The sequence below is a fragment of the Cygnus olor genome, chromosome Z (assembly GCF_009769625.2).
Source record: "Cygnus olor isolate bCygOlo1 chromosome Z, bCygOlo1.pri.v2, whole genome shotgun sequence".
Lineage (NCBI taxonomy): Eukaryota > Metazoa > Chordata > Aves > Anseriformes > Anatidae > Cygnus > Cygnus olor.
Window position 1 is genome coordinate 51531056 of NC_049198.1, and position 26856 is coordinate 51557911.

At 41.8% G+C, this 26856-nt stretch overlaps 2 protein-coding genes across 9 annotated transcripts in view; one reads left to right on the top strand and one right to left on the bottom strand.

The window, feature by feature from the left end:
• The first annotated feature begins 1120 nt into the window (after nt 1-1120).
• The window catches only part of IDUA (alpha-L-iduronidase), a 49617-nt gene continuing 23881 nt past the window's right edge, over nt 1121-26856 (top strand). The window contains exons 1-3 of one of the 6 annotated variants that reach the window (XM_040542159.1): nt 1332-1616; nt 2961-3080; nt 4931-5071. In XM_040542159.1, the coding sequence (XP_040398093.1) occupies nt 1495-1616; nt 2961-3080; nt 4931-5071 (383 nt within the window). In that variant the 5' untranslated portion in view covers nt 1332-1494. Of the gene's footprint in view, nt 1617-2960; nt 3081-3104; nt 3200-3237; nt 4257-4930; nt 5072-26856 lie in introns of those variants that run through there. The other 5 variants (XM_040542158.1, XM_040542157.1, XM_040542160.1 and 2 more) reach the window with 5 other exon arrangements.
• Nucleotides 9704-26856, bottom strand: part of SLC26A1 (solute carrier family 26 member 1) — a 40778-nt gene continuing 23625 nt past the window's right edge. For all 3 annotated transcript variants that reach the window (XM_040542156.1, XM_040542155.1, XM_040542154.1), the window contains 2 exons: nt 14985-15632; nt 9704-13654 (listed from right to left, as the gene is read on the bottom strand). In XM_040542156.1, coding sequence (XP_040398090.1) covers nt 12134-13654; nt 14985-15602 — 2139 coding nt within the window. In that variant the 5' untranslated portion in view covers nt 15603-15632 and the 3' untranslated portion in view covers nt 9704-12133. The remainder of the gene's footprint in view (nt 13655-14984; nt 15633-26856) is intronic.

Sequence of the window (26856 nt, forward strand, 5' to 3'; positions counted from 1 at the left end):
GCCAACAGGGTCAGTCTGTAGAAGGAAACCATGGTGCCCACAGGGATTCTCCCTTGTAAATTTTCAATAAAATTTGCTGGCAGGTCTCTGATTGAGAGCTAAGCTGACAAGCTTTTGGCTCCTCTGCAAGGGGTAGCTTCCATGCCCATTGCAGCTTCAGCAGCTAAGCGCTGGTGGTGCTGGTATGCGTGCCTGCACTGCAATGTGTTCTCCATGCTTAGAGGCACCAAGGTGCAGGGTCACCATTAAATCACCCACAAACCCCAGGATGACATTTGGTAGTCAGCTGTTCATCTCCTCCAGCCTGTCCCACTGGAAGGGAAGCCAGGACAGACAGCCCTTTCCAGGCGGCAAACTGCTTGCAGTCCTCACTCAAGCCCAGGCAGCAGCATTCATCCCAAGGACAGCTGCTGCTCCAGCTCTGGGTGCAGCTGGCAACACAGTGCTGGCTTCCATTGGCCCCCAGCTTGTCTGTTCCCCCTACCACTGCTTGTTTAACACCTTCCTTGGGTCTCCTTAGAAGGCAGAGAGTTTGGAAGAGACAAGTATTCCCCTGCAGATCCCTCAGGGATGTAGTGCTGTTGCCAGAAGTGTTGGCTGCCCTTGTGCACTCTTGCAAGCTCACAGCGAGTCCCAAGATGACTGAAGGTCCCAGGAAACAAATGAAGCTGCAAACACAGGAATCCCAAATCCAACACCCCTGTTGCAATCTGACAAAATCCAACACCTCTACTGGTGATCTGACTGGAATACCCCATCCATCCAATTCAACAGAAGTATCAAACACAGCATGGGAAGATCCCTCAGTATTTTGGGACATGAAAAGGAGGCTCAACTTCTCTCATTTTTCTTCCAGCTCACAAAATCTGATGAAATTCCTGAACAATTTGTGACAGAGATCCTTAGGGAAAAGAGACCCACCTCCATGGCAGACCCTGTCCTGAGGTATGTCACGAGAAATAAGCATTTATAACTTTAATCTAGGCTGCCTATTTAGTGCTTTAAAAGCTCCTCACTGCACCGAGCTCATTGAATACGCTTAGACTGGAAATAAAAATGGATATGGTTTCAATTATGCTAGTTTGTTCGTTTTTCTGAAGTCTAACACACACACGAGGATGTGGTGATAGTGTGAGGGTACGTTTCCCTCCTGTGGCACACAGGCTTAAGCGCAGCCGTAACAACCGCGGGACGCGCAACAACTTGAGGGAAGCGCCTGACAGCCGGCAGAACAACAACAACAACAACAACAAAAAGACAAGTTACGAGGCCTCAAACCCAGCCGTTTCGACCCAAAAGACCCCGGCTCCGCCCGCCGAAGCGGTGACACCACAGCCGGCGCCTCACACGGCCGCCGGGGGCGGGCGCCCAGCGTCGCGTCCGTGCTGCGTTTGTAAAGGGCGCCGGTGCCGGTGCCGGTGTGGGTGGTGGTGGTGTGCCCTCAGCTCGTCACGGCTCGGCTCTGCTCGGCTCGTCCCGGCCCCCCGTGCCGCCATGCGGCTTCTGCCCTGGCTCATCGTGCATCTCGGCGCGGGCTCCGCCGCCTACGTGGTGTCGGTGGATGTCCGGCGAGCCGGGCGGCCCCTGGAGCACTTCTGGCGGAGCACGGGTTTTTGGTAAGCCTGCCCTGGTCCTCTCAGGGCAGGGGGCTGCGCACGACGGCGGGCGACCAAGCAGCGAGGGTGGGAGCCGCTGGCCGGCAGCCCGCCTGAAGGAGAGGGTCCCCGGGATGCGATGGAGGGGCCCGGGCTTCTCCGGGCCTGCTGCTGCGGGGTGAAGGGCTCGGCACCATGCTGGTGGTTGTGGTTTACCCAGAGCGTGGTACACGAGTGGAGCTGGACATGGGGCCAGTTGAAGTAAGTGGGATGTCATCAAATGGGGCTGGTCCACAGCCCCTCTGTCCTGCTCCTTTGTTTGTTTCAGGGCCCCTCCAACACACAAAGTTCTTCCTCCTGCCCCAGAACGGCACACGCAGCGATGTCCTGAGCTTATGCCCCTTCCTTTTCAGTGCTTACACTGTCACAGCTCCTAAATAGGCCCAGACAAAGCTTCATTGCCTGACAGCTGTAAGAGTTTGTTCTCCCTGCAGGGCATTTTCAATGTGGACCATCATCCCGATGTGGTCAGCGAGGCCAGTTCATCAAGGTCAGGGGAATGGGCATGAGTTGTGGACAAATCCCAGCTCCACCACTTCTCCCGATAGTGCTTTACCTCTCAGAGAAAGGCCTGTCTTGCTGAACCAAGTGAGCCTGAGCAGCTCTCAAGAAACGTGAAGGTTTCTAGCAGGCTGAAAAACAAGAGACAGCATATTCCTCAGCTGTGTTGTTGTCTTGGTTTAAGCTAACTATGACCCCCTTCCCTCAGCCATGCAGTGGATTAAATAATAGTTGAAGGATAAAAAGTCACAACAGGGGTGGAATCAGCAACATGTGCTTAGGACAGAAAGGAATTTGTGCGCTTTTTAATGTAGCACATAAAGGAACTCTGAGAAAACTTGAAAAAAATTCCATCGTTTTTTTCATGTTAGTGGAGAAACAGAGCAGGCCTAAAAGCACCTAGAGTGTATTAATTGAAATACATTCTGGTGAAGAGAAACATTTGGGCTTTCTGGGTTTTCTTTTGCTGTTTCACTTTTGTTTTTAATTTCTCCTTGCAAGGTTAGGAAACATTCATGAAAACCTGCCTTAAATAGTATGTTTTTCTCATTTAAACTTCAGTCCAAGAAACACCCATGCTTTTAATTGTATTAAAGAAATTTTGTCAGACTACAAGAGAGAGAAGATGTCACAGAGGATGCTGAGGAGCAGAAGCAGATGCCTTCTGGTCAGCAGCTATTCAATTATAGTGTAGCACATGGTCCAAACATCGTAGTTCTCAGGCTGTAGGATCCCAGCTCCCTTGAAAGGTCCCACTGTGACAGAACTGGGGTCCAGTTGTTAAAGCTTCTTTCTACATCACAGTTTCAGAGAGCTGGTCACATGTGCAGCTGGGGAGCAGCAGACTAAAACCTGGGAGACTGCAAGGCTTGAGATTCTCTTGGATGGGCACTTTGAACTCAGAAGAGGAAAGGACAGATACTGGTACCAGCAGTAACAAAACCCCACTTTTTCCAGCATTCTGTTCTATCTTGTCGTGGTCCTGGGGCTTCTCTCCAGCAGGGTGTGAATTTCAGCACGCTTATTCAGCATGGACACAGTATGTGAGTGCTTTATGTCTTGATTTCTGTCTAGTTTGCCACTGAAACAGTGCATTGGTCCAAGTTTGAATCTTAGCGGAGTCATAAGGCACTGCTTCAAAATCCAGTAGTTAACATTGTCCTTATCCACTGGAACAATCAAAACCACCCAAATGGCTGGTGCACTTTTAGTAAGAGTGAAATCAGTAACTTCTCAGTCTTGTGTGACTTGCAGCAATCCCAAGGAAATATTTTTAAGTGCCTTGTATGCTAGGGAAGTTGCCCAGTGGGGCTCACACATGCTGGCTGATTTGTATGAAGCACTACAAGGGTGCAGTGTATGTCAAGACTTATACTTTCAAATGAGGATGCAGGAATGGGTTGATTAGCAATGTCTTAGCTAGGAGAAAAGATGTGAGAAGTCCTTTTCCAGGTGGGGTCCAGCTTTTCTCCCTTTTGAGCACAGATGGTTGTACAGTAGCAAACTCTTTCACTGGCGTCCTTGCTGGAGTTGGGATGAACATGTAGAGAGGGATGGAGGAGGAGATGGCAGTGTAACTTCCTAGCATGGTTAAAGTCATCATAGAGCTCCAAAGATCTACCAGTATCTACTGCCGGTAACAGCAGCTGAGTGATTACATTTCAGAATCCCTTGCAGACTATATGTTTTGTTCCAGCAGAAAAGAGTAAAGCTTATTGCTGAAGAGCAGAAACTTGAACTTAGAAGACCTGTGTGTTAGCGTGGAAGCAGTAGTAAGTTTGGACCTCTTGTGTGACCCGCCCATCAGAGGAGATATCACAGTATGCAAAGCATAAACTATATTAGTGCATAACTGTATAAGTGAGTAACTATCTGTGAACAATATATTAGAGCACAAGCCATCTCTCCTTGCTATGTGAAGATGTATACAAGTATTTTACCAGACTTTGGGAACAATTATTTTTTTTATCTGTCTTGTAATACAAGCACTTTAACACTCAGAATTTCCATATTCCCAGGAGACTTAACGAGAGTCTGAAAGGATGCCCAAACCAAATGACTTGGGCAGCGTTATAAGTTTCTGAATTGTGGAAGGTGGGGGTAAGATCACTTTCCATCCTGCAGCTATTTCTCTGTGGAGATAAAAGCAGCAGGGATTTGCCCCACTGTTTCTTAATTTTGGTGGAACAGGTAGACAGTGAAGTCTTGTTAACATGGTCATTGCTGACCAGCCCTGAGCAGGTTAAACAGCTTGCAGCATTAAATGTAGAAACAAGCCACGTGTTCCAGAGCTGCCTTGTGCTTAGAGGTGAACTGAGCATTGCTGAAGAATGTAGGGGCTTGGAAAGTATAATTCTGCTTCTAACCAGGTTAGCTTTCATAGAAGAGCAAGGGTTGATGTCAGTGCATGGACTTCATCAGGAAGATCAAGCCCATGTTTGTTTTGCTACAGTCCTGGGCAAACCTAGTCCCCACTCCAGAGCCTAGAAGCCACTGTGCTTTCCTTATCATTGGCTGCTCAGCATCAAGGTGATTTCTGTTCCATTGTACATTAGGCCACCACTGACTGAACTCACTGCCTGAGGAGCAAGGACTGCTTGCAATACTTTGCTTTGAGCATGGCAATGAGATGCACCTGAGTTGTGTTCCACTTTGCCACACCTCAGGTGTAGACCCTTTGCCTCAGATAACCTGAATTTTGCTCTGGATATGTAGTGGAACTGCTAGCTAATGTTGTAATATGTTTCCTCTTCTCTGTCCTTCTTTTCCCAAAGCCCTCCTTTACCTCACAGCCGTGCTGATCTCTTTGACCTGAGCAAAGATCAAGAGCTGAACCTTGCATACATTTCTTCTGTTCCTCATGGCGGCATTGAACAAGTTCGAATTCACTGGTTACTGGAATTGGTTGCTGTCAGGTAAGGAAACAATTAATGTCAAAATTCAATAAAAACAGTTGTGTCTCATTAAGTGCCCAATGAGTGCTCGCACTGGTAGATCTCATAGTGTAACTGCAAGATGGGTATGTTTTTGCTTTCCTGGAAGTCAGATAACGGCCAGTTAAGGGGAATCAATTTGAGGGTATATGAGAAGAAGATAGTAAGAGCTTGTATTGAGAAAGACTTGGTTAACTTTCATCCATTACATCCTAACAACAGTTTAAGGAGCAGATCAAGGCTTCTTTTCATCTGAAGAGTCCTGTGGGTGCACTCTTCAGGCTTTACCAAGACCACCTCAGGTGACATCCTGCAATCATTCCACATCTCCACTGCAGCCGTTCCAAGCCCACAGTGGCTTGATTCTCAGCTGTGCCCTGACCTCCAGGGAGGCCTCAGGCCAGCAGAAGTGTGTCTCATTGACCATTACACACGTTAAGGTTATAGGGCAGCACTTTTTTACTGCATTCATCCTTTCTAAAATCCTGCTTGGCACAGACTTGAAAATAGGACTCTAGAGGAGTCCCCAGTGCTACTTTAAGCAAGGAAGTTTTCTGCTTTGCAGCCAGGACATTTATGCCTAGTATTATAGAGGTAACTCAGCCAGATTTCAGTCAACGGTTACTCCTGCTGTTTTCAGGACACACTAGGTTTATCACTGCCATTCCTTCAGAGTCTGGTGTTAGCACAGTAACACCTTCAGCTACTCAGTACTGAGAGGAAGAACTGGGAGAAGCCAGACTTTGAGAGGTCAGTTTCAGTCTACAGCCTGGCTCTGCATATGTACCTAGAGCTCCCTCTGGCTGTAACTCTGGTTTTAATATTCAGCTCACAGTGTTAACACTCCCTTTACAGGTAGCTGTATCTTTCGGGGAAAGCTGGGAACAGAGCAGAATATGATGATAGACGTAAATTCAGTGCATTCCTTACCAAAGTGCTTCAGGTAGCAATGCTGTTCCAAACAAGACTTTTGTTGAGAAGTGTGTTATTGGCTAACAATTAGCCATTCTATGTACAGTAGGAAGGTGGCTTACATTTCTGTCCTTTTGTCTGGGAGACATGATGCAGCAAAAAAAGTCCCACAAAGATTAAAACAAGCTTGATTTATTGAGATTTCCAAATGAAAGCTGACACTATGTTATTACTACTCCTAGCCTCCTTCCCCTTGGGAATTTCTTTTTATGTCCTCAACCTACCTATGCACTGCATCTAGTGGCAGGTAATAACAACTAAAATATTGTGGCTTTTCATACCAGTTCACTACCCACTTTCTAAAGGATTCGTATACAAAATAGAATTTCTAATTCAAGAGCAGACAAATATGTGGCGGCATTAAGAGGACAATATTGGAATTCCTTGTTTTTCAAGTCCCGTTTAACTTATATCAATACAAAAAAAATGGACGGCTAGATGGATAAGGAATTGATGGATGACTGTGTCCAAAGAGTTATAGTCAATGGCTCAATGACCGGGTGGAAACCTGTAGTAAGTGGTGTCTGTCAAGGGTCCAGGCAAGGACTGATACTGTTTAATACCTTTCTTAATGGCACAGATAGTGGGATTGAGTGCACCTTCATCAAGTGTGCAGATGACATAAAGCTGAGTTGTGCAGTTGATACACTAGAGGGAAAGGATGCCATCCAGATGGATCTTTACAGGCCTGAGAAGTGGGCCTGCGTGGGAACCTCATGAGGTTCAGCAAGGCCTAGTGCAAGGTGCTGCACCTGGGCTGGGGCAATCACCAGTAACCAGACTGGGTGATGAACGGATTGAGAGCAGCCCTGAGGGGGACTTGGGGGCACTGGTGTACAATGAGCTCGACATGAACTATCAGGGTGCACTTGCAGTCCAGAAGTCCAACTGTATACTGGGCTGCATCAAAAGAAGCATGGCCAGCAGTTCAAGGGAGGTGATTGTCCCTCTCTGTTCTGCTCTTGTAAGACCCCACCTGGAGCACTGCAGCTGGGCTCTGGGGCCCCCAGCACAAGAAGGATGTAGCTCTGTTAGAGTGTGTCCAGAGGAGCTCCACAAGGCTGACCTGAGGACTGGAGCACCTCTCCTGTGAAGAAAGGCTGAGAGAGCTGGGGTCATTCAGCCTGGAGAAGAGAAGGCTCCGGGGAGACTTTATAGCAGCTTTCCAGTACCTAACAGGGGCTAACAGAAGGGACTCCTTGTTGGGGATTGTAGTGACAGGACAAGAAGTAATGGTTTTAAACTGAAAGATGGGAGGTTTAGATTAGATACAAAGAAGAGATTCTTCACTCTGAAGGTGGTGAGGCACTGGCACAGGTAGCCCAGAGAAGCTGTGGATGCCCCATCCCTGGAGGTATTCAAGGCCAGGCTGAATGGGGCTTTGGGCAGCCTGATCTAGTGGGAGGTGTCCCTGCCCATGGCAGGGGGGTGAGAATTAGATGATCTTTATGGCTGCTTTCCAACCCGAACTATTCTGTGATAAGGAAGACATTTTTTACAATGAGGGTGGTGAGGCACTGGAACAGGTTGCCCAGAGAACTGTAGTTCACTTGCATTGGAAGTGTTCAAAGTCAAGTTGGAGTACATGGCTCTGAGCAACTTGGTGTAGTGAAAGATGTCCCGGACCGTGGCTGCGTTGTGTTAAATGTTCTTTTAAGGTTCCTTCCAACCCAAACCGCTGTATTTTTCTATGATTCCATGTCCCCAGGGGAGTGGGGGGGGGAGGCGGCGGGGGAAGGTGCCTAGAACAGGATTGATTGGTCTAGGAGGAAATACAGACTGTGGGGAAAAGCAAAACAAAATTAAAAAACAAACAAAACCAACCAACCAAACAAACAAAACCATTCAAAGCAGTAATAGCTCTTAAATTTCAGCCTCAGGCTGTTGTTAAGCTGGCCATATTTATCATGACAATCCATGTCACTATTACATCTCCTGTACCTGGCACAGGAAAATGAGAATTTACCTGTCATAAGTTTGGTGAAACAACAACATGAAGGAAAGCTCAGACTTTGAAAAAAGGGATGTGAGCAGAGCAGTAGTGGGTTTCAGAGTGTGCATTAGGAACAGGAGAGGTTTTCTTCCTAGGTATTAGCTTGTACATAGATTTGGTGGGGAGGAATTCTGTGTTGATGCTTAATTTTGTGCATGTGCAATTCTTTTTCTGAATCATTGACTTCCAGAAGGATGTAGAGAGGTTTTGAGTAAGAAGCCCATAACAGCAAAGCTGTATTACGTTTAGAGGTTGGTGAATAGAGAGGACTTCTTGAAAGATGATGGTAGAGACTTGACCGAAGTACCTTTCTTATAGAAGACAGTGGGCTGGGAGGTACCACCACTGTGGAAGACTACCAGTAATGTGCGTGGCTTTTCTTCCCAGTGGTACTGTAAAAAGGTGCCTTAAATGTTCCTCCCAAAAAGTAGATGTGTCCACTTAGAAGACTTCTACTTTTTCCTTTTTCACTTCTGTAATGATCTTCCTCATTATGCCTTCTAATAATAAATGACTCAATACTGAATGCATCCTTGTATTTTAACCCTTTTCTAGGACACCAGGCCTGCCTCTTATCTTCCACTTTATTGCACATTATCCTGTTATTTTACCACCCATGAAAGGATACCATGAGGCAAGCTGTTTTCAAAGAACTGCTAGTTTTATTTTCCAACCAAAAGCACACATTTGTCTCCAGGTCATGCCACACAGGATTCAGGGTAATGGGGAACCCAAGATTTCTTTCATGGACTGGACAATTCCAAGGTTGTTATTTACCAGTGCCAATAAAAGTAGCTATTTTGATGGCCACATAGTCTGGCCATCCTGCACTAACTAGTCAACAGGAGAGCGTAAGGTAAACACTCCCAACTCTATGCCCAGCTCCATGGGACCCGGACTGTCCCCAAGTTAAGGTCCCTTTTTTATTGTTGTGTAGCAGTACTAAAATTTGTTGGATACATTATGTATGCAAGGCACCACAGTGGACAAAAAATATAGTCAATGTACACAATGGATATAATGTTTTCTAATAGGCATATAACAATTTTATTTCAAAATTAACATTAACCTATTTGGAATTACAAGACTATCCCCAGCTCCTCTCCAAGTCACAGTACATAATTCCTGGTACAATAGGAGAGAAGAGAATCAGCAGTTTTTAACATTTTCAGTCATCATACGCATAATCTTGGTGTAACCTAGTATAGCAAACAGTAACCTACCAGAAAAAGGTAAACTTTTTTAGTCACCTTTTGCATACTCAGAAATAGTTCACAACCTCCCAGTGTCCCTACATCAGAAGGCTGAAAGCTGTTTCCCTGCTGTGTTTGGTGTTGTCCAACACAACTTGATTGTCAGCCAGATCTGCCAATGAAACTGAAACAGACAATGGTTCTTATGGTTTCTCATGGTTGATAGATTCCTTCTAGCAAAAGACTAAAAGCTCATCCCCTCTGTTATGCATAGAATAGTTTCTCTGCAGTCCTTTGGTGTTTTTTTCCTACAATAAGTAGGATGAAAAAGAGACTCTTGACTAAATTTCTCAGTCTGATGGGTAAGAAAGACTGCAAGGGCAGCTTCTATTCGTTTTTCTCCAAAGACTGTTGCAAGGATACACCTTCCTTAGGACTTGCTCTTTTTTTTTTTCCTCTCTTTTAAAATAAGATTAATTTAGAGTTAAAAGTATTTTTTCATTTTTTTCCTTTATGTTCCTAGTTGGTAGCTTGACCGATAAGGATAAAAGGTTTTTGGACTGAAACAATTTAAGCTGACTTCCAGCAGTGGATGCTTTGTCACAACAGCCTAAGAGTGTCTGTATTGATACTAATTGTTTAGCAGTAATTCCTGTGAACCCACTTCTTCATGTGAGGTTCTGGCAAGACATTAGAAGAGATACTCCCTGATCAAAGAATTGTTACAAAGAAAACCAGACACAAAGCAGCGCTTTGTCCTTGGGCTCTGTTCATTTGCTTTTATGACAGAAATAAGCTCATCATACCAAATCAGCACTTTAAAGAATTATGTAATTAGATTGTTTTATGGCAGGAAAACACTGCCAGTGGTCAATCCTGTAATCTCTCGGTAGGCATTTCTGTCAGGTTTTACTGCTGTGGCAGTGCTAACTGTGCAGCTGATATGTTGTTTTGTAATGAGCACATAAGAATGTCAGCATTGAGTCACTTACCTAGTTCTGTGCTATTCTCAATCCCTGTGAAGACATTTTTTATTTTGTCTTTTGGGAATGCATTGCTTTTCCTGTAATGAAATATTTGTTCTCGAGAGCCAGAAAGGCTCTGGGGCACCTGGAAAACCTCAGTTTGAGTGTTCTTTCATTCAGTGACCTGAAAAGTTGAAATAAGCAAGTCACATGATGTGTTGGCTCAGCAATTTTTTTTTTTAAATGACACAGCAGAGAAATGGCTTCAGCATATATAGAACTCATTTCTAGAGTCTGCTAAGTGTACAAGGCACAGCTGTGACAGTTTCCTTCCATGCGTTATTCCATGTGTGAACCAGCCATGACTAAGAAGAGAAAGGTAGGGCACCTGACCTACCTTTTATACAGGTAATTATGATCTTAGATGTAAGAGAGGGTATTCTGCCAATGCCATATGCTAGAATACTAAGTACCAACAGTGATGCAGTCAAAATCTAGGTGTGTGCGTATTTGTAAAGAGAGAGCATGCATATAAAACAAGAAAACTGACTCCGAGGGTGTCATTTGACACAATGCAGAATGAACAGCTGTTAATGCAAATTATTATAAAAAGTAACCCATCTCGGTAAAACACGGGTTATTGGACCTCTAATCAAAGACTAACATGGTAGGGAGAAAAAAAAAAGTCTGTATTATGTACAAACAGTGGTGACATTTTTCTAGCGTATGGGGATACACAGCTTACAAAGCATTGTTCACTTCACTTGTCCCAGGTATGCTACTATAAAACTTCATTAGCATTGCATCAGAGAAGACAAGCTCGACATTTTTGTCTGAGGAATCGCTCCCCTACTTGGCAGATCAGACTTACCTTCCCACCTTACCCTCTTCTGTTTTCTTCTCCTGCCCTTGCACCCATGCAGGCAGTTGTAGTGGGAACATGTCATGTTGTGGCATGGTTGCAGGGTTTATATTCAGTGATCCTTACACGTCCCTGTATTAGAGTTGAATCTACCCAACAGAGGCAACGCATTTTGACAGGATGGTACTACTACTACTACAGTAGCTGTATGATTGTCAGTCAAATCCATTCAGTTTTCTTAATCACATTTATCCTGTTTTACTAGTAACAACAAAATTGTTCATCAGGGTCATGTTTTTTTTTCTGCATTATTAAAGGTATGAAAACTTTTAGTAACTAATTACCACACATCGAAGTTAATAATACAGATGACTCCAGGAGTTTGTTTTGGAGGAGATGGTTTTGAGAGGAATTTGTGGTGAATCGTGGTTTCTTCTCGTGTGGCAGGTTGTGTCATTAAGTCCATGCAATCAAAGCGACGAGGAGAGACATAACACATCCCACAATATTTTATAGATGTTATTTGTATGCAAACAGTAGGAGTTGCATCAGAGCATGTCTGGAATGAGTGAAGAGGCAGGATCTTGCAAGCCACATAAACTGTTATGTGTCCAAGATGATAGATTCATTGCATTTTATTGAAGATGGCTCATCCCTCTTAATAAAACCAGCCATTAACCACTGGGAGAGGCAGCTGGCACTGGGCAGACTTCCCAGCACAACAGTCTCATGGTCCATATGTTTGGTCACACATGATGAGGACACAGGGAGGAAATCAGTCCCAAGGTGCCCTTAAGATTGACTTCACAGCACCTTCACATCACCTGCATTTTGAAGTGAAGGTGCAGATAGTAATCCAATCTGTTCCAGCCTGGTCCTGGACTATATCCCCAATGACTGTTCTATGTAGCATCTAGCAAACCACAGAACTCTTCAGGAAAAAATGATTTGTAGGCCTGTTGCTGTATGCAGACCACAGGATGTTTGATAATTTAATTATTGCAAACTGCCCCTCCCCATCTGTCACTTTTGAAGTGTATCATCAGGGGAAACACAGAATTAAACAGAACAATCTTCCGGAAGCTTTTGGTCTTGTGCAAACTGCACAGCATTGTGTATGCTGTAGAAGAGCATTTCCTGCATACTTCCAAAATCTTTCCCAAAGTAGCCTCCTCTTTTCAGAGAGTCTATCACTGCGGGATTGCAGCAAGCCAGAAGAACAGAAATGTTTAACTCCTTGTAGTCTTTCAGAATTTCCTTTAGAGTATTAACTCCAGTGGTGTCCAAAAATGAGATGGAAGAGCAATCTACAATAAGAGTTTGGAAATCGATTTGCTTAGGAACTAGTTGCAGAGTGGTGTCTCCGCTGCCCAGTCCATTAGCAGTTGTGTGATCTTCCTTTTTCACATGCTGCTTTTCCTTCTTCTCATATTTCTTCCTTCTAGCAGCTTCTAGGTTAGGATCTAAACCAGTCAATCTGTACAGAGACTTTAGGAAATAGTTTCTGTTTGCGTAGTAAAGTGGTGCCTCAAATCTGAATATTTTGACCTTTGGAATGGAGGAGAGATTTTCATATTCTAAGTCATCCTCGTAAAAGCTGGTGTCTTGGATTTGACCAAGCAGGGCTGTCCGTGGCCGCTGTGTGCGAACAATGATGCATATCATGGAGAAAACAATACCAACCAACAGCCCTACTTCTGTGCTGATCAAGGCAGAGGCAGCCATAGTAACAACCCAAACCACTGTGTCCACCTTGTTCGCGTGGTACCGTGCCGGCACATCTCGGAATTTCCTCAGGGCTCCTCGGAGGCTGACAATGATGATACAAGCCAGGACACACTTCTGTAAGGAGTAGAAGAGAGGTGCCAAGAAGAGCAGCACCAGTAAAACCACCATTGCACTGATCACTCCAGAGACTTGAGTCTGGCAGCCTGTAGATGTCTTGACGAGTGTTTTCGCCAGAGCTGCGCTAGTTGCGAAAGAGTGGAAGAAAGAAGGAATGATGTTGCAGAACCCCACAGCGAACATCTCCTGATTGGCTCGGATGGTGTAAGCGTATTTCTTTGCACACATTTCAGAAAGGGATACGGTGAAGACAAAGCTGACTACAGCAAGAGGTAAAGCATCTACAGCAACACGGAGCATTAAGTTGAAACGTGGTACCTTGGGGGCGATAAATCCTGTTGGAATAGCTCCAGAAACACTGGATCCATAAACTTCGTTTAAGTTTCCATAATGTGACACCAGCGTTGCCACAACAATAACTACAAGCTCTGTGGGTAGAGGGAACTTCAGCTTATGCTTATACCGATCTCCCAGTTCTTTAGCAGCGACCAGCACTACAATGCAAATGGCACTTGTGATGACATCACAAATGTTAGCCTGAGAAATGTTCCGGAAAATATTAATCCAAGTAATTACAAGCATTCCGTGCCCTTGGCTACGTGGGATTTTTATTCCAATCAGATACTTCACTTGAGCTGTTAAAATGGTTAGGGAGGCACCAGTTGCAAAGCCGTCTAGTACAGACTCAGACAGGTACATAGATACAAAACCCAGACGAAAGACTCCCATTAGAACCTGGAGAAACACGGGGGGAAAAAAAAGATAAGCTGTAAATGGTACTGCAAACAATTACATACAGATGGGAGAGAAGTAGCTGGAGGGAGATAGCATTTGGCTGTTTGAATCTTAAAACAGGAATTACCCTTCGATGTTTCCAGTCTACTTATAAAATATGATTCCTTTTACTGTTGTGTGTGCAAACCCAGGAGATGAATGAGGAGTTCCCTAACTTCATCATTGGTCTGAAGTAACTCCACTGAAGTGGCTTGTCTGAATTTTATTTCCCATGCAAAAGAGCAGTGGATCCAAAAGTGCTTCTGTTAATATGAATTTTCTTTTTCTCCTAGCTAGCAGAGATTAAAATTACAATTTATAGCTGTTGCTTTATGAACAGGACTAAGACCTCTATTCTAGTGGCATTGTTACATTAAACGGCTTTTGATTTTAACATTGTGAACAGAAAGGAGGGTGAAACACATCTTTGTGTTTCACATGCCTTTGTGACATGCCTGAGATCAGATTTGGCAGAAGAGACCACAGTCTTTCCTAGATCCTGGGATATTGTCCTAACTAGTTGCTTCTCCTTCTCTTGATGGCTTTGGAAAGTATGCCTTGACATGGGCATTTGGTTGCTTTTGTATGTGACCTGAAAGTTACTAGTAAAAAGAAGACAGCTAGCTCTTTCTTAATTCTTATGTATGCAATTAACAGGAAAGTATGTTCTTTGGGCTTCCTTCTGTGTTCTCTTGATATCCTTATGATGGGCAACAGATTGGTGAGTCTCAAAACCATCCAACACAGTCACTGTCTGAAAAGTGGGTTAGTTAGTCTACTTCCTTGCCTACTTTCTGCTTCTGAATTATCTCTGAATAGCACTTTGGTAGAGCACAGCAGCCAGTATTAAAACACTGAGCAGCACATTCTCTACTGGTGTAGAAGTAGCCAAATGGGCCTGCACTTTAATTAAAGTAACCAGGGAAACAGAATTATTTAGAATCAGATAATCATTTCTTCATTGCTGAAGTACACAGGTACCTCAGAACTTCCCTCATGATGAGATCTGTTTTGGATTCCTGGCCAAGAGCCAGTAGAGTGTTAAAACAATGTTATCAGACTTGCAGAAGACTGTTGTTTCACTTGTACTTGCTTTTAGCTACTACAACTGCCTACGTCATGTTTTCTGTGAGTTGGTTACTCATTAGGCTTCCTGGAGAAAACAGTCCAAGATCATTTGAGGGAAATGATGCTGTATCCCTTATTGAAGGAGAGTCAAACCAAAGCCTAGGTCATGCAAAAGAGCTTTAGGACTTTCGTACCTTGCCTCTGGATGTCAGCACCCACTTACCTGATAGACTCCAGCCACAAATGTCAAGGCTGTGGCAATGCCGATAGCATAGCATTCCTTCCCACACTCGGCATTCATCCCCCCCGCGGTAAGGTTGAAGACAGTTGTGTTGGATTGGCTGTCACTCTGCAGGGAGCCGTCACCCAAGACTGGTGGGGCATCATCATTCAAGTCGAACCCAGCCAAGATAAGTTCTCGGTCCACAACTTGTCCTACCATTAAGCTTATCAAGCTGAAAATGCCGACTGAGACATGACGGGATGTGCCCATCAAGAAATAGATGATGTTGGCAAAGAATGATGTGTAAAGACTGTAAATGGGCTTCAGACCTGCCAGTAGTGAGTACGCAATTGCTTGGGGCACTAGAATGATCCCAATCACTAACCCAGACATAACGTCCCCCCAAATGTATTCTTTGCACTGGTACTTGGGAAGCCATCGTAAAACAGGAAGGAAGTCCATGACGAAGTTCTTCAGTTTCCTTGGAGAGCAGGAGCAGCTCTTCCTCAGCTTGGCTAGCACAATCTCTTTCCTACTAGTCTTCACACGAGTCTTTCTTTCCATTAGAAAGCAGGAAGTGCTCTTTTCCATCCTGGTAGCCTCAAGTGGTCTTTCCATTGTCCCAGTGTTTACTTCACGTATCTGTTCCTGCAGTGTGAAAACAATACCCGTTAGGTTGCAACTTGTGAAGTTTTTTGTTTTGTTTTGTTTTTTGCATAATGCATTGTGATGCATAATGATGAAAGTTTGTCACCTTTTAAGGAAGCTTTTAAGGAGGCCTCATCCTGACACAGGGCTACGGTGACCAGGCACATAACACTAAGAAATATGCAAATTGAGTCCTTTCCTGTAAACCCTTAAGTGTGCCTTTGATTGAATCCAATTTGTTTTACTAAGGAAAGGAGGAGTTAAAATAGTTATCTTGTTGTACAACAGCTCTTCCAGATGCTGCATTATAGAGGTTTCTGTCATCAGAGGCAGCACTTGATGGTGTGAAATAAGCATATAGTAAAACGTATAGTAGAGAGGTAGGCTATGGTCTTTCTAATAGCGTATCTGTAGTCATTGATGTGGAATTCATATGTGATATAGTGGTATGCCACTGCAGATGTCCTCAGTGCACAGGAGATGGATTTTGGTAGTAGAACTCATAAAGCAGAGTTTCCTAGGCAGCATTAATCCTTAGTCTTAGGCAAAACATTGTGCACAAACCACTGATGGTTAGAAGTTGTGCCTTACGTTATTAATTGCTATGTAACATAAACGTGTTGAATTGTAGACTGCTTTGATATGCAGCCTCGTTAATTAACAAACATCTCCTTAGAAAGACTGCTTTGGCAACCTATGGACCATGCTGCATAATGAAGTCTGTCACCATCTCAGAAGAGTGCTACGTGTTACTATTTTGAGGTTTTAAAATCATAGTTTTCCTAGCTTTTCTCTCCTGGGAATAACGTATACCAAGTACTTCATTCTGTGGGCTGCAGAACTAATGAAGCATTTTTTCTATGGGTCTCCTGCATTTCATTTTTCTGATAACGTAAAGGATGGGAAAATTTGTCTTACCCAGATGGAGGTGCTTTTGGTATATGTTGCCCTTCTGAACACAACTGTTTTCAGCTAACTCAGACCTCTGCATTTTTGCTTGATTGTCAAATTAAGTTGAAATTACCTTAGTGCTTTCATATGTCATTTGGTGGTAGGATGTGGCTGAGAGGCCAAACAGTGTCACATAGAAATGCCCCACCTAAAGCAGTTTAAAAATACAAAAAGGAGCAGAAAGGTGGAAAATGTCAAAAATGTTATGCCAAGTGGCAAGTCTTGTCTTCTGGTTCACAGTGGAAAGAGAGAAGATTGTCAAAAGTGGATGCCTATATATTAGTACAGGCAGATAAGGAATGGAGAGTATGTGATGCTATGAACAGTATATCTAGGAAGGAAGAACTTCCCAGGCCCAGCTTCTCACATTATAATAAACAGTCAGGATCTCTGCAATACCATGCTAACACCATTGCTAAAGCCCTTGGCCTGTCTGCTATCCCAAAATATTTTCAGTATTTTGACTTACTAATAAAAGACGCAAAGAATCGACTGCAGTTACTTAGTTAAATGAATAGCTTTTCTTATCTTCATGAGCCTGATTGTCAGAGTTAACTAAGCAAATCAGAATGTGAATTAGTGCTGTTTAGGTTTTTCAAAAGCACCTTATTCCAGTACCTAAATTGTGCAAGAATTAGGTATTTTGTCTCATTTTAGCAAAGAAGAGTTCCTGCCCAAAAGCACTTTTGCTTTTTGCAAAATATTTCATCCCCCTAAAAATTTTGCTTTTCTTGTGTCTTTAGAATTCTAGATACAACATCGCTGCTATTGAAAGCTGTCAATTAACATGTCCAGGTACAGAATGGAATTCACCTGTACATCATAATGAAGTGGAATTCCCCTAAGTTCTGCAGAAGTAAAAATGGAAATGCTTTTATTTTTGATAATATAAATCTTATCTTTTTGAGGACTGTAATTAACATATTTTCAGACTTGACCCTTGTTCAGAATCTTTGCTGGCATGGTTATGAAGAGAGTGTGAAAAAAAAAACCATGAAAAAAAACCACCAATATAGACAATAACCTGTAAAGCTGCTACCAGCAAAAGTATAACTGAGGTTTGACAAGTTCTTCTGTGGTGCAAGTTGTATCTCAGTTAAGAGAGCTGGTGGAAAAATTTACTGAATAGCTATGATGACAAAGCTTTTTGATGCCAGGTATGACATTACAATAAAATGTCAAACTTGTATTAACCCAAAAGCTGAAGCTGTTTTTTAACTCCTTCAACATCTAGAGACAGAAGCCATACTCTTCAGTTTCCTGAAACTTGAAGTCACTCACTGGCACATCATTCTTTTGATATATTTTAATGATGTTAACAATTAATATTAAGTTTAGACTGCAGTGACATGAGTCATCTTTCACTGCGTAAACTCCATACTTTTTTTTTGTTGTTCTTAGGAAGAGTATTTAAATATATTCGTGATTGGTAACATTCAACTAAAGTGTAGTGAGAAGCTCAGTGAGCTTATGAGGCCAACTAGGAGTATGATTGATAAACAGGAATACATTGCCAACAGCCTGTAAGCGTGTAATGTATGGGCATGCCTAATAGGAAGTAGCTCATTATAAAGTATTTTCTGTCTCCTTAGGTTATCTATCCTGCTTAAGAACTTTTTTCTAGATTCTAACAGATACCTTCTGTCAGCAAATTGAAACTAATTATTAACTATGTATATGTGGCTACTGCAGAAATCTTCAAAAATGTCCCAAGTTTTATTTCAAATGACATAATGTAATTTCTAAGGCCATCCAGAGTTTAACTTCAGCTTGAAACAGAGTGCTTAGATGTTTCAGGTATATAAATCATAATACAGTAACAGGCAGAAAAGAGATTCTTGTTGGAGATGTGTGGACTGATTGTCCAAACTTTTAATGACCTGCCTAGTAGTGTAAATATATTTTAAAATATTAGTAGATTTCTATCCATCCCAATTACATTAAATGTTTTTTAACTCCCACTGTATACATTTCTTTGTTACAGTTTCTTTCCCTCATAAAGGAAAACTAATTATAATTTTAACGTAAATATTTAGAAAGATTGATGGCTATTTTTACTTGTATTGTCAAACTTACTTTGGACTCTAATGTATTGAGAGTTATGCTAGGCAAGACGTGCCTTGACAGCAAATAGGTTGGATCTAGCCTTTGTTAGAATGCAAAGGTGAGAGAAAAGGGAGAAGTTACAGAACCAAAAAAACCCTTAAGAGCATATGATTAAAGTTTACCAAATACTATATGCTAGAAACTGTAATAAAGACATTCATTTTTTTAAGATGCAAAAAACAAACACTTCCTGTCTTACCTAAATTAGTTCAGAGCACGAGAGGCTTGTACTTGAGGACAGCAAGTCCTATTCAAATGCCACCTACTTCTTTACAGCCAAATGAATTCAGACAGCCAAGAAATAAATGTAGTGGCCTTGTTTTACACAAGCTAGTGGGCAGTTCAATATCCAATGGTTGCTTTTGATAGGCTACATAAAAAAAGATTTCATTGGCTCCTGTACTCTAGGCTTAGATATTTAATTGTACAGATGCTGCCTGCCTTTCTCTAAACTCAAGTAATTTACTTACAAGTAAATTTGTATTAAAAATAATAATAATAATAATAATACATATACACAATCTGTGCAGCTTGATCCTGAGGGTTGATAGTAGTTTTTAATACATAAGATTATTAGAATATGATTTCTCTAGAAAATCTGTTAGGAGATCTTGTGTATGAATGATAATTTTGTAATATGTCTGGGATGTACTGGATAATGTGTATGATATCTGGGCTGCTAGATAATCAGAATGGTAGTTGTCATAAAAGCTAAGAAAAAAGCTATTTTGATAACATATGTATCTTTTCAGCAGTTTTGATGCATTTTAGCCAAAGGTCAAAAACCCTTTCTGATGGAAGAATATGCTTAAGGTAAAACACAGACAAATGTTGACAGGAGGTCCCTTTCTTCATTTTTTTTTTCCTCCTGAAAATAAGGGATTCCTTGTGAATAACCATTTTTTCTTCTAGATACATTTTCCGAATTCTACGACAAATGAACATGCTAGCTGTAAAATACTCAGCTCTACAATGAGATATTATTGGTTTCCATTTTTGGCAGGTACTGTCAATGTTTACAGCTTAATTGATGTTTTAGAACAACATAGTAAATCCACAGCAAATAATGGAGGGGACGTTGTTACCAGCAAAACATTTTTCATCTGTGTAAACCAAGAATTTTTAGACTGTGTTACCTGTAGCTCAGTAATAATTTAGTTGTTTCACCAGAAGGAAATGGCGTTCTACTGTGGCTCCGTGCTATCACCAATACCTTTGTGCAGCCTAGCAAAGACCTGGGAGCTTCCAATGCTCTTGCCACCTCCAAAGACAGGAGAGTGAAGAGCAAATCTGCCTACTCTTGTACACGAGTAGACTCTGTCCTGCTGATTCTGATGCTGATGTGCCATACTGTCCTGCCACAGTGGTAACACACAGGCAATATTCAGGAACCCTGAGGCTGCCATTGAACAGATTTCTCTACTGTTTTGCCAAGCTGACCCATTTTCACCTCTGCCCATGCTCATCGGTATGTAGAAACAGGGATAACACACATTTCCAGCTTCTCCTCATACCTCAGAACTTTACAGAACACAGTATTTGCCTTTTATTCAAGTGAAGGTTTCCCATCACTTACTAAAAGAGCTATTCTTAGTAGGAACACACAGATGAAGCAACATATAGCCCAGAACATGTCTACAATTATATTTGACTTTGATACTGGAACATCCTCAACTGTTTAATACAGGTGAAAGCTACATGCACACACAAATGTGCCATCCGTATCATTACAATGAGAAGTAGTCTGGGTTATTTTTAATTGCATTTTGATGTTTGGAATCTTAAAGGATAAGTTTTTTCAAATTATCCATGAGCATATGAGCAAAAAGCATACTTTTCTTTTTTTTTTTTTTTTCAGTTTGAGCCCTGAACCACTTATTTGATCAGGTTAAATGCAATGACTTGGTTCATCTTGAGAAATAGTGACATAAAGCAAGGAACCGTTCAAGCCAAACAAACTACCAATTTTCCAGCTGGCCGTAGTCCCACCTTTCTTCCTGTGTTTTCACCATACCACAGAACTGACAAAAGCTCTCTCCATGAGAGAAAACATTCATCACAACATGTTCAATGGGAATTCTCTTGGCAGATACCCCAACAGGCAGTCCCTACTGGGACACATGTAACTATTCTTCCTGGCTGAGTTGTTTTCTGCAAAACAGCGCAAGCCAAAGAAAATGTGTCCTGATGCATCCTTTTGTCTCCATCAAAAAATCTGAAGCATTGTATCTGAAAAGCGTAGGAGGGAAAAGTAGGATAAACCTGCCTCTCTATGCTAAGGAGATCTCAGAAATGCTATTTTTGGGACAGAAATCAGACTGTTTATCACAGCTCTGTGCTAGCATCACTCCTTTCTTGCTGTAATAGTGATTGCAAGTGTGAGGTGGCATGGAACCCTTTATACAGTTTGAGCCAAGTGCTTGAAGTTTTTTCAATGTTCAAATTATGAAAAGTCAGCTAAAAAGTAACGTGGGTGGAACAAGGTTTGTATTTATGATCTGAAATTTCATTACATTTTTGTTGCATAAATCACAAAAAAAAATGAGACACCTCAGTTAAACTAAGCATTTGATTTAAAACATCTTGAGGTGTTGAGTTAAACTGTTCATGTTACTTACTTGCCTTTCATATCAGCAACCTTTTCTGCCTGTAAGAAGCCTCTCTTGGTCTCTAATGGCTATGACTACGTTACTGTTCTGCTTTTGGGCATTAACACATTTTTGAAAAAAAAATCCTAATAGCCTCATTTACTGTGCATAGATTCAATATACAGAGGAGTGCTATGCATGCAAACCAGACTTTTTTCAAAGGAAAATACCCAGAAGCTCTTCCCCAGCGCATTCTGACCCTTTACGGTGACACAAAAGCCTAAGCCAGAAATTGGTTCTTTGGACAGATTTGATTAGATGTGGTGAAGACGATTAGTCTTCAGGACTTGAGTAGTCTGAAAAAAAATCCCTTGAACTGCTTATAGTATAATACTACTTTGGTACCTACTGCTTTGATTTATTAATCTTACTGTGCAGAATTACTTGGAAATGTCGATGTGGTGAGTTTTAGAAAGGATCAAGCAACAAAACAGAAAAAGTGAAATGAATGTTTCTCTGTCTTGCATAAGCAATTACGTTTTCAGCTTTAGATCACCAGGAGCCAAATGTACTTGGAAGCAAACTTAAGCAAGGTGCCAGCAACCAAAACCATTTATTTAAGCATTGACCTAGCAAACTTTCAGCCTTTAGACAGAATGTTGGAGTGCTTTTGAGGAAAATCAAGTGAAACTTGATGAGCTCAATTTATTTTGATTGTCTGGGCAAAATAATGTAGCTTCAAAGCGTTTTCCTATTTTTTTTTCAACATTATGATCATCTGAAATCGAAAGAGGAAAAAATATTACAGTTTATTGATCTGTATAAGTCAGGGAAGTCAGAGTATTTGTCTAACAGTGTTAGTCTAACAGTCTAACAGACTAATGCTGCTCATGCTAAGGGGTTATTCTGAGAGTCAATCAGTCTTTTAGAGTTAAGTATTTCTAACTGAAATCTCAACCACAACTTTTACTTCTAGCTGTAAAACTAATCTAATATTTCCAAGGCAAGTTAAGCTCCTTTTCAAATGCATTCATAATTGTCTTTGATTCAATTCATATTTCCCCAAAGGATTCCAGTGTCCCAGTGAGTAAGAAGACTGCCATGGACAGGTAACAGTCCCAGAGGTGATATAGGCAGGCCGAAAGAGAAATCATACATTCAGTCAGCAGCTGTTGTTAAGGCAGACCCATCAGATCGCTGTGGGAATGATCAGACCATGGAAATAAATGATCAGGTAGCTCTCTGGGGACTATTTTTGCTCATATGGTTCCAGAACATGCTGGTCAAAATACAGGCAGGCACTTGAAGGCAAGACTGTTATTTTTTCTGGAGAGTCTTAGGGCATGACCGCCAAAGAAACATTTTCTGTGGGACCAAAGAACATTCCTAAAAATCAGACTTCTTGCTTTGGAAAGGTTGCTGGCCCAAGGTAAAAGTCTGCTTTTTAAAAATGTCTTTCAAGACAGCTCTCCAAGACCTTAGTCATCAGTCGCAATGCTAAACAGGAAACTCTGTTTGCTGCCCTGTGCTTTTGCTGGATGCCTGTTCCATGGCTGTTTAGCGACTTTAAGCTGTTGTAGAAAAAAAATAAATAGGTATATCATTCTCGCGGGTTTTTTTCCCCTGATACTTTCCCTGATATCTTAGGTTTAGTACAAGCAATAAGGACAATACTTATCATCTCTCTCTCTCATATTTAATCACTTTGAAAATGTTCAGTTTTAATAATAACACTGAGAAACAGATAAGCTTCATGTAGTGCTTTATAAGTACAAATAAAAACAAGCCAAATGCCTTATCTTAAACTCTTAGACCACGCTAGTAGGAAAGATTACTTTTGCTCCAGTTGCACACTACATGTTTTAAAAACCTCGGCCCAGTAGCAACCTTATAAGCAAAATTTTTGAAGCACAAAATAATGGCGAAACTTACAAAACAACACCAGTGTGCAAAATAACTGGAAAGAGGCAGTTTGGCACCTTTCAAAGGTGCCACAGGCAAACAGGCAAAGAACAAACAAATCCTGAGTTCAGAGGTGTGGGAGGGGAGGCAAATCTCTTACCTGGATAGCTTTGTGACAGGAATGTTCACCTCTGTTTTTGCATGTTCGAATGAATGAAAGTCGTCAGTCTGGCTTTGCTCTATTTGCATAAATGATAATAATTAACTAGGTATTCTTCAAGGGAGGAATTGGTAGTTAGGGAATCTTAAGCTCGCTGCTTGGTAGTGTATTGTCACTTGTACTTCTCTGAAAACTTGTATATATATGCAGCACTCACTGACTATTTGAGTTTAAATAATACATAAGATTATTAATTAACTAACACTGATCCAAAAATTATGCTGAGTTCAGGCCAGCACATCTCTGACCTTTGAAGCTGTTTCTTGTATGAGATTTGCTCTGCTTTATATATCCTCATATAGCATTAGCTTTAATTTTACATATTCGTGGTGCAAGAATTGAACTGCAGTCTTGCCTAAGATTTGTGCATTTCTTGGGCTGGAATAAGTGCTGCTCTTCTGTTCTTTGCAGGGGACAGGACAGCTGGAGGTCAGAGTTCCATTCCTACATGTCAGCGCTTTCAGATCACAAGATCTCTGCTATTTCTGTGTAAACTAAAGACTGTAAAATGTAGTCAGGTCAATGGGACATAGACTGTCTTTCTGCTCATTCCTTGTAAGGTATATAAATGACCAAGTCCCCCCTCCTACCTTAGCTCTTTGTTGGTAGAGACCATCCAAATGACCAATAATTATGCATCTCCCAACAAAGATGATAATTAATGTTTAATGGTTACTAGGCAGTGTAGCTTAACAGGCTGGGCAAAAGGCCATGACTCACAGGAACTGCATTCAGTTTCTGATCTTGTTCTGGGCCACTGAATTTCCAGAATTCTTATCAGGCAAATTGTCTTGGGCTACAAACTAAAGAACGAGGAGATGTGTATGTTTCACAGCCAAGACAGAACAGGAACATTTGCATGCAGTAAGAATCTGAGATGGGAGGTGCAAGACCTGGAAAAGGTTGTGTTGCCATACAGGCAAAAATGCTTCTTCCTCCCCTGCCAGCAGAGGTACAGGGCACAAACATGTCTACAGAAGGCCCGATTCCAAAAAAAGTATTTTATCCTAGCACAAGAAGTTGTTTCCTGTTCTTTAAGAGTAAAAAGGAAATATTAAAATGAAGGAAATGGGAAGTCACAACTCCAACACGAGAATGGAACAAAAAGAGAAGCATATCTCACCTCTGTGATGTTAAATGTCATGGATTCTGAAAACTACTGGCTGTAACCAAAAAACTCAAACTTCTTTACTGTAGTTGAGACATTCTAAGCCCAACAGCTAAAGAGGTTCGTTTAAGTCTTAATAAAATCCTCTCTTATCCCTTTCCTGCATAAAGTCTCGTCAAGCATTCCTTGGACAAGCAACAATCAATACCTGTCCATTTGCCACTGCCAAGGTATTTTCTAGAGTATAGTGTACATATAAGAGGGAAGCAGTAGTGCACTTAATCTGCGTAATGATTTTTGCACACAGTGAAGGTGGTAAGGCTGCGTGTCTCTTTGACATTGTGCACCATGGACCAGAAAATGGCTTCATTGCTTCTGTTTGTTTCTTTCTAGGTCTGTGGTATTTATTCTTGAAAATAAAGTAAGTTAAAACAAACTCAGTCTTTCAAATCTGTCCTTTCATCCATTTTGCTACCTACTTCTTAGAACCAGGCATCATCTTCAGTAATGAGTTCTTAAGTTGTGCATGCCATAAACTTCAGGACCAACATAAACTTGCCTACTCTGTTTTCCTTTACAACATATCCAATATGATCATTTTTGCAGTCCTGGAAGCTGCTAGATATGTGGGTTGTGTCCCACTTAACATTTTTTTTTTCTTGGAAGAGGGCTCTCTGCAGTTCTATCCAGCAGCACCTTTCCCAGCATCAGGTGCTTACAAGTAATACAGAACGTTCAAGTTATCACTTCATCCCTACTGGAGTCAGTTGTAAGTGTCTAACTTTTCATAGAATCATAGAATGATTTGGGTTGGAAGGGACCTTAAAGATCACCCAGTTCCAATCCTCTGCCATGGGCAGGACACCTCCCACCAGACCAGGTTGCCCAAAGCCCCATCCAGCCTGGCCTTGAACACCTCCAGGGATGGGGCATCCACAGCTTCTCTGGGCAACCTGTGCCACTGCCTCACCACCCTCTGAGGGAAGAATTTCCTCCTAAAATGTAATCTAAATCTACCCACTTTTAGGTTAAGGTCATTTATCCCTTTCCTATCACTGCACACCATGATGAAGAGTCCCTCCCCGACTTTCCTGTAGGACTGACTTACTTTTTTTGCTTATGTACAGATGCCTAATATTAACTGGATTAAGAGCAGTGAAAGGCTAAAAGCAAAATCTACCTGATGGCACACAGAAAAAAAAAAGATGTTATAAAGAGATAAAATATATTTGGCTTTTTTGGCACATTTACTCGAGGAGAGGAGAATGTTTCAGAAAATTCACAGCATTGTTACATGCAATTCATATCTGGTTACCTAATTGTATACTTAAAAGCATAATGAAGTGCTAAATTACTCGTACAGGGAATCTTACAAGTGCTTGTTTATTGGGCTAAAATCAATAACATCAAATTCTCAGAAGTACATAGTGCAAATGAAATAACCTTGTTCTTCTTTTTGCGTGTTTGAAGTTCATAAATTCAGTGAGTTAAAAAATAAAACAAAAACAAAAAACACTTAAGCCTAATTAATATCTGTATGAATTAAAATGCCCTTAGGACTCTAATTAGTATACAATTTACCTTTATACCATGTGGTCGCCTGCTCAGGTGATGTGCCTAAACAGTAATTTCAATCATGTTTTGGAAAGAACAATTTATGGAAATATATTACTAAGTATTCCAATTTGTGATTCTGATTTTAATATGATAGAGTATTATTTATTTTCCCTCATTAGGGTTGGTGCAATCCACAAAGCAAGTCAGTGCTGCTTCAACTTACTGTGGCTTAGTTTTTCTAAAAGCTGAAATATGAGACCAAATGCACCTGGTGGGGCTAAATTGTGCTCTTGGTGGTCTTTGAAGTTGTCTAGTTTGCCATTTAGTCTACTGATTGTTATCAGGACGGTGTTAGGACTGCAGAACTCATTCAGTTCCCTTATATTGGAACTGTTTTCCTCATTTGGATGTCTTGTGCTGCTTAGCCAAACACTTTTTAGTTTTCACAGATTCACAGAATGGCTGAAGTTGGAAGGGACCTCTGGAGGTCACCTGCTCCAACCTCCCTGTGCAAGCAGGGCCACCTAGAGCCTTCTGCCCAGGACCACGTGCAGGCAGCTTTTGAAGATCTCCAGGAAGGAGACTCCACAGCCTCTCTGGGCAACCTGTGCCAGTGCTCAGCCACCCGCACAGCACAGAAGTGTTTCCTGGTGTTCAGAGGGAACCTGCTGTCCTCCAGTGTGTGCCCACTGCCTCTTGTCCTGGCATTGGGCACCACTGAAAAGAGCCTGGCTAAAGTTGTGTCTGTTGACCTTCAGAATGGTTATATATTCCGGACATAGCCCTTTGTTC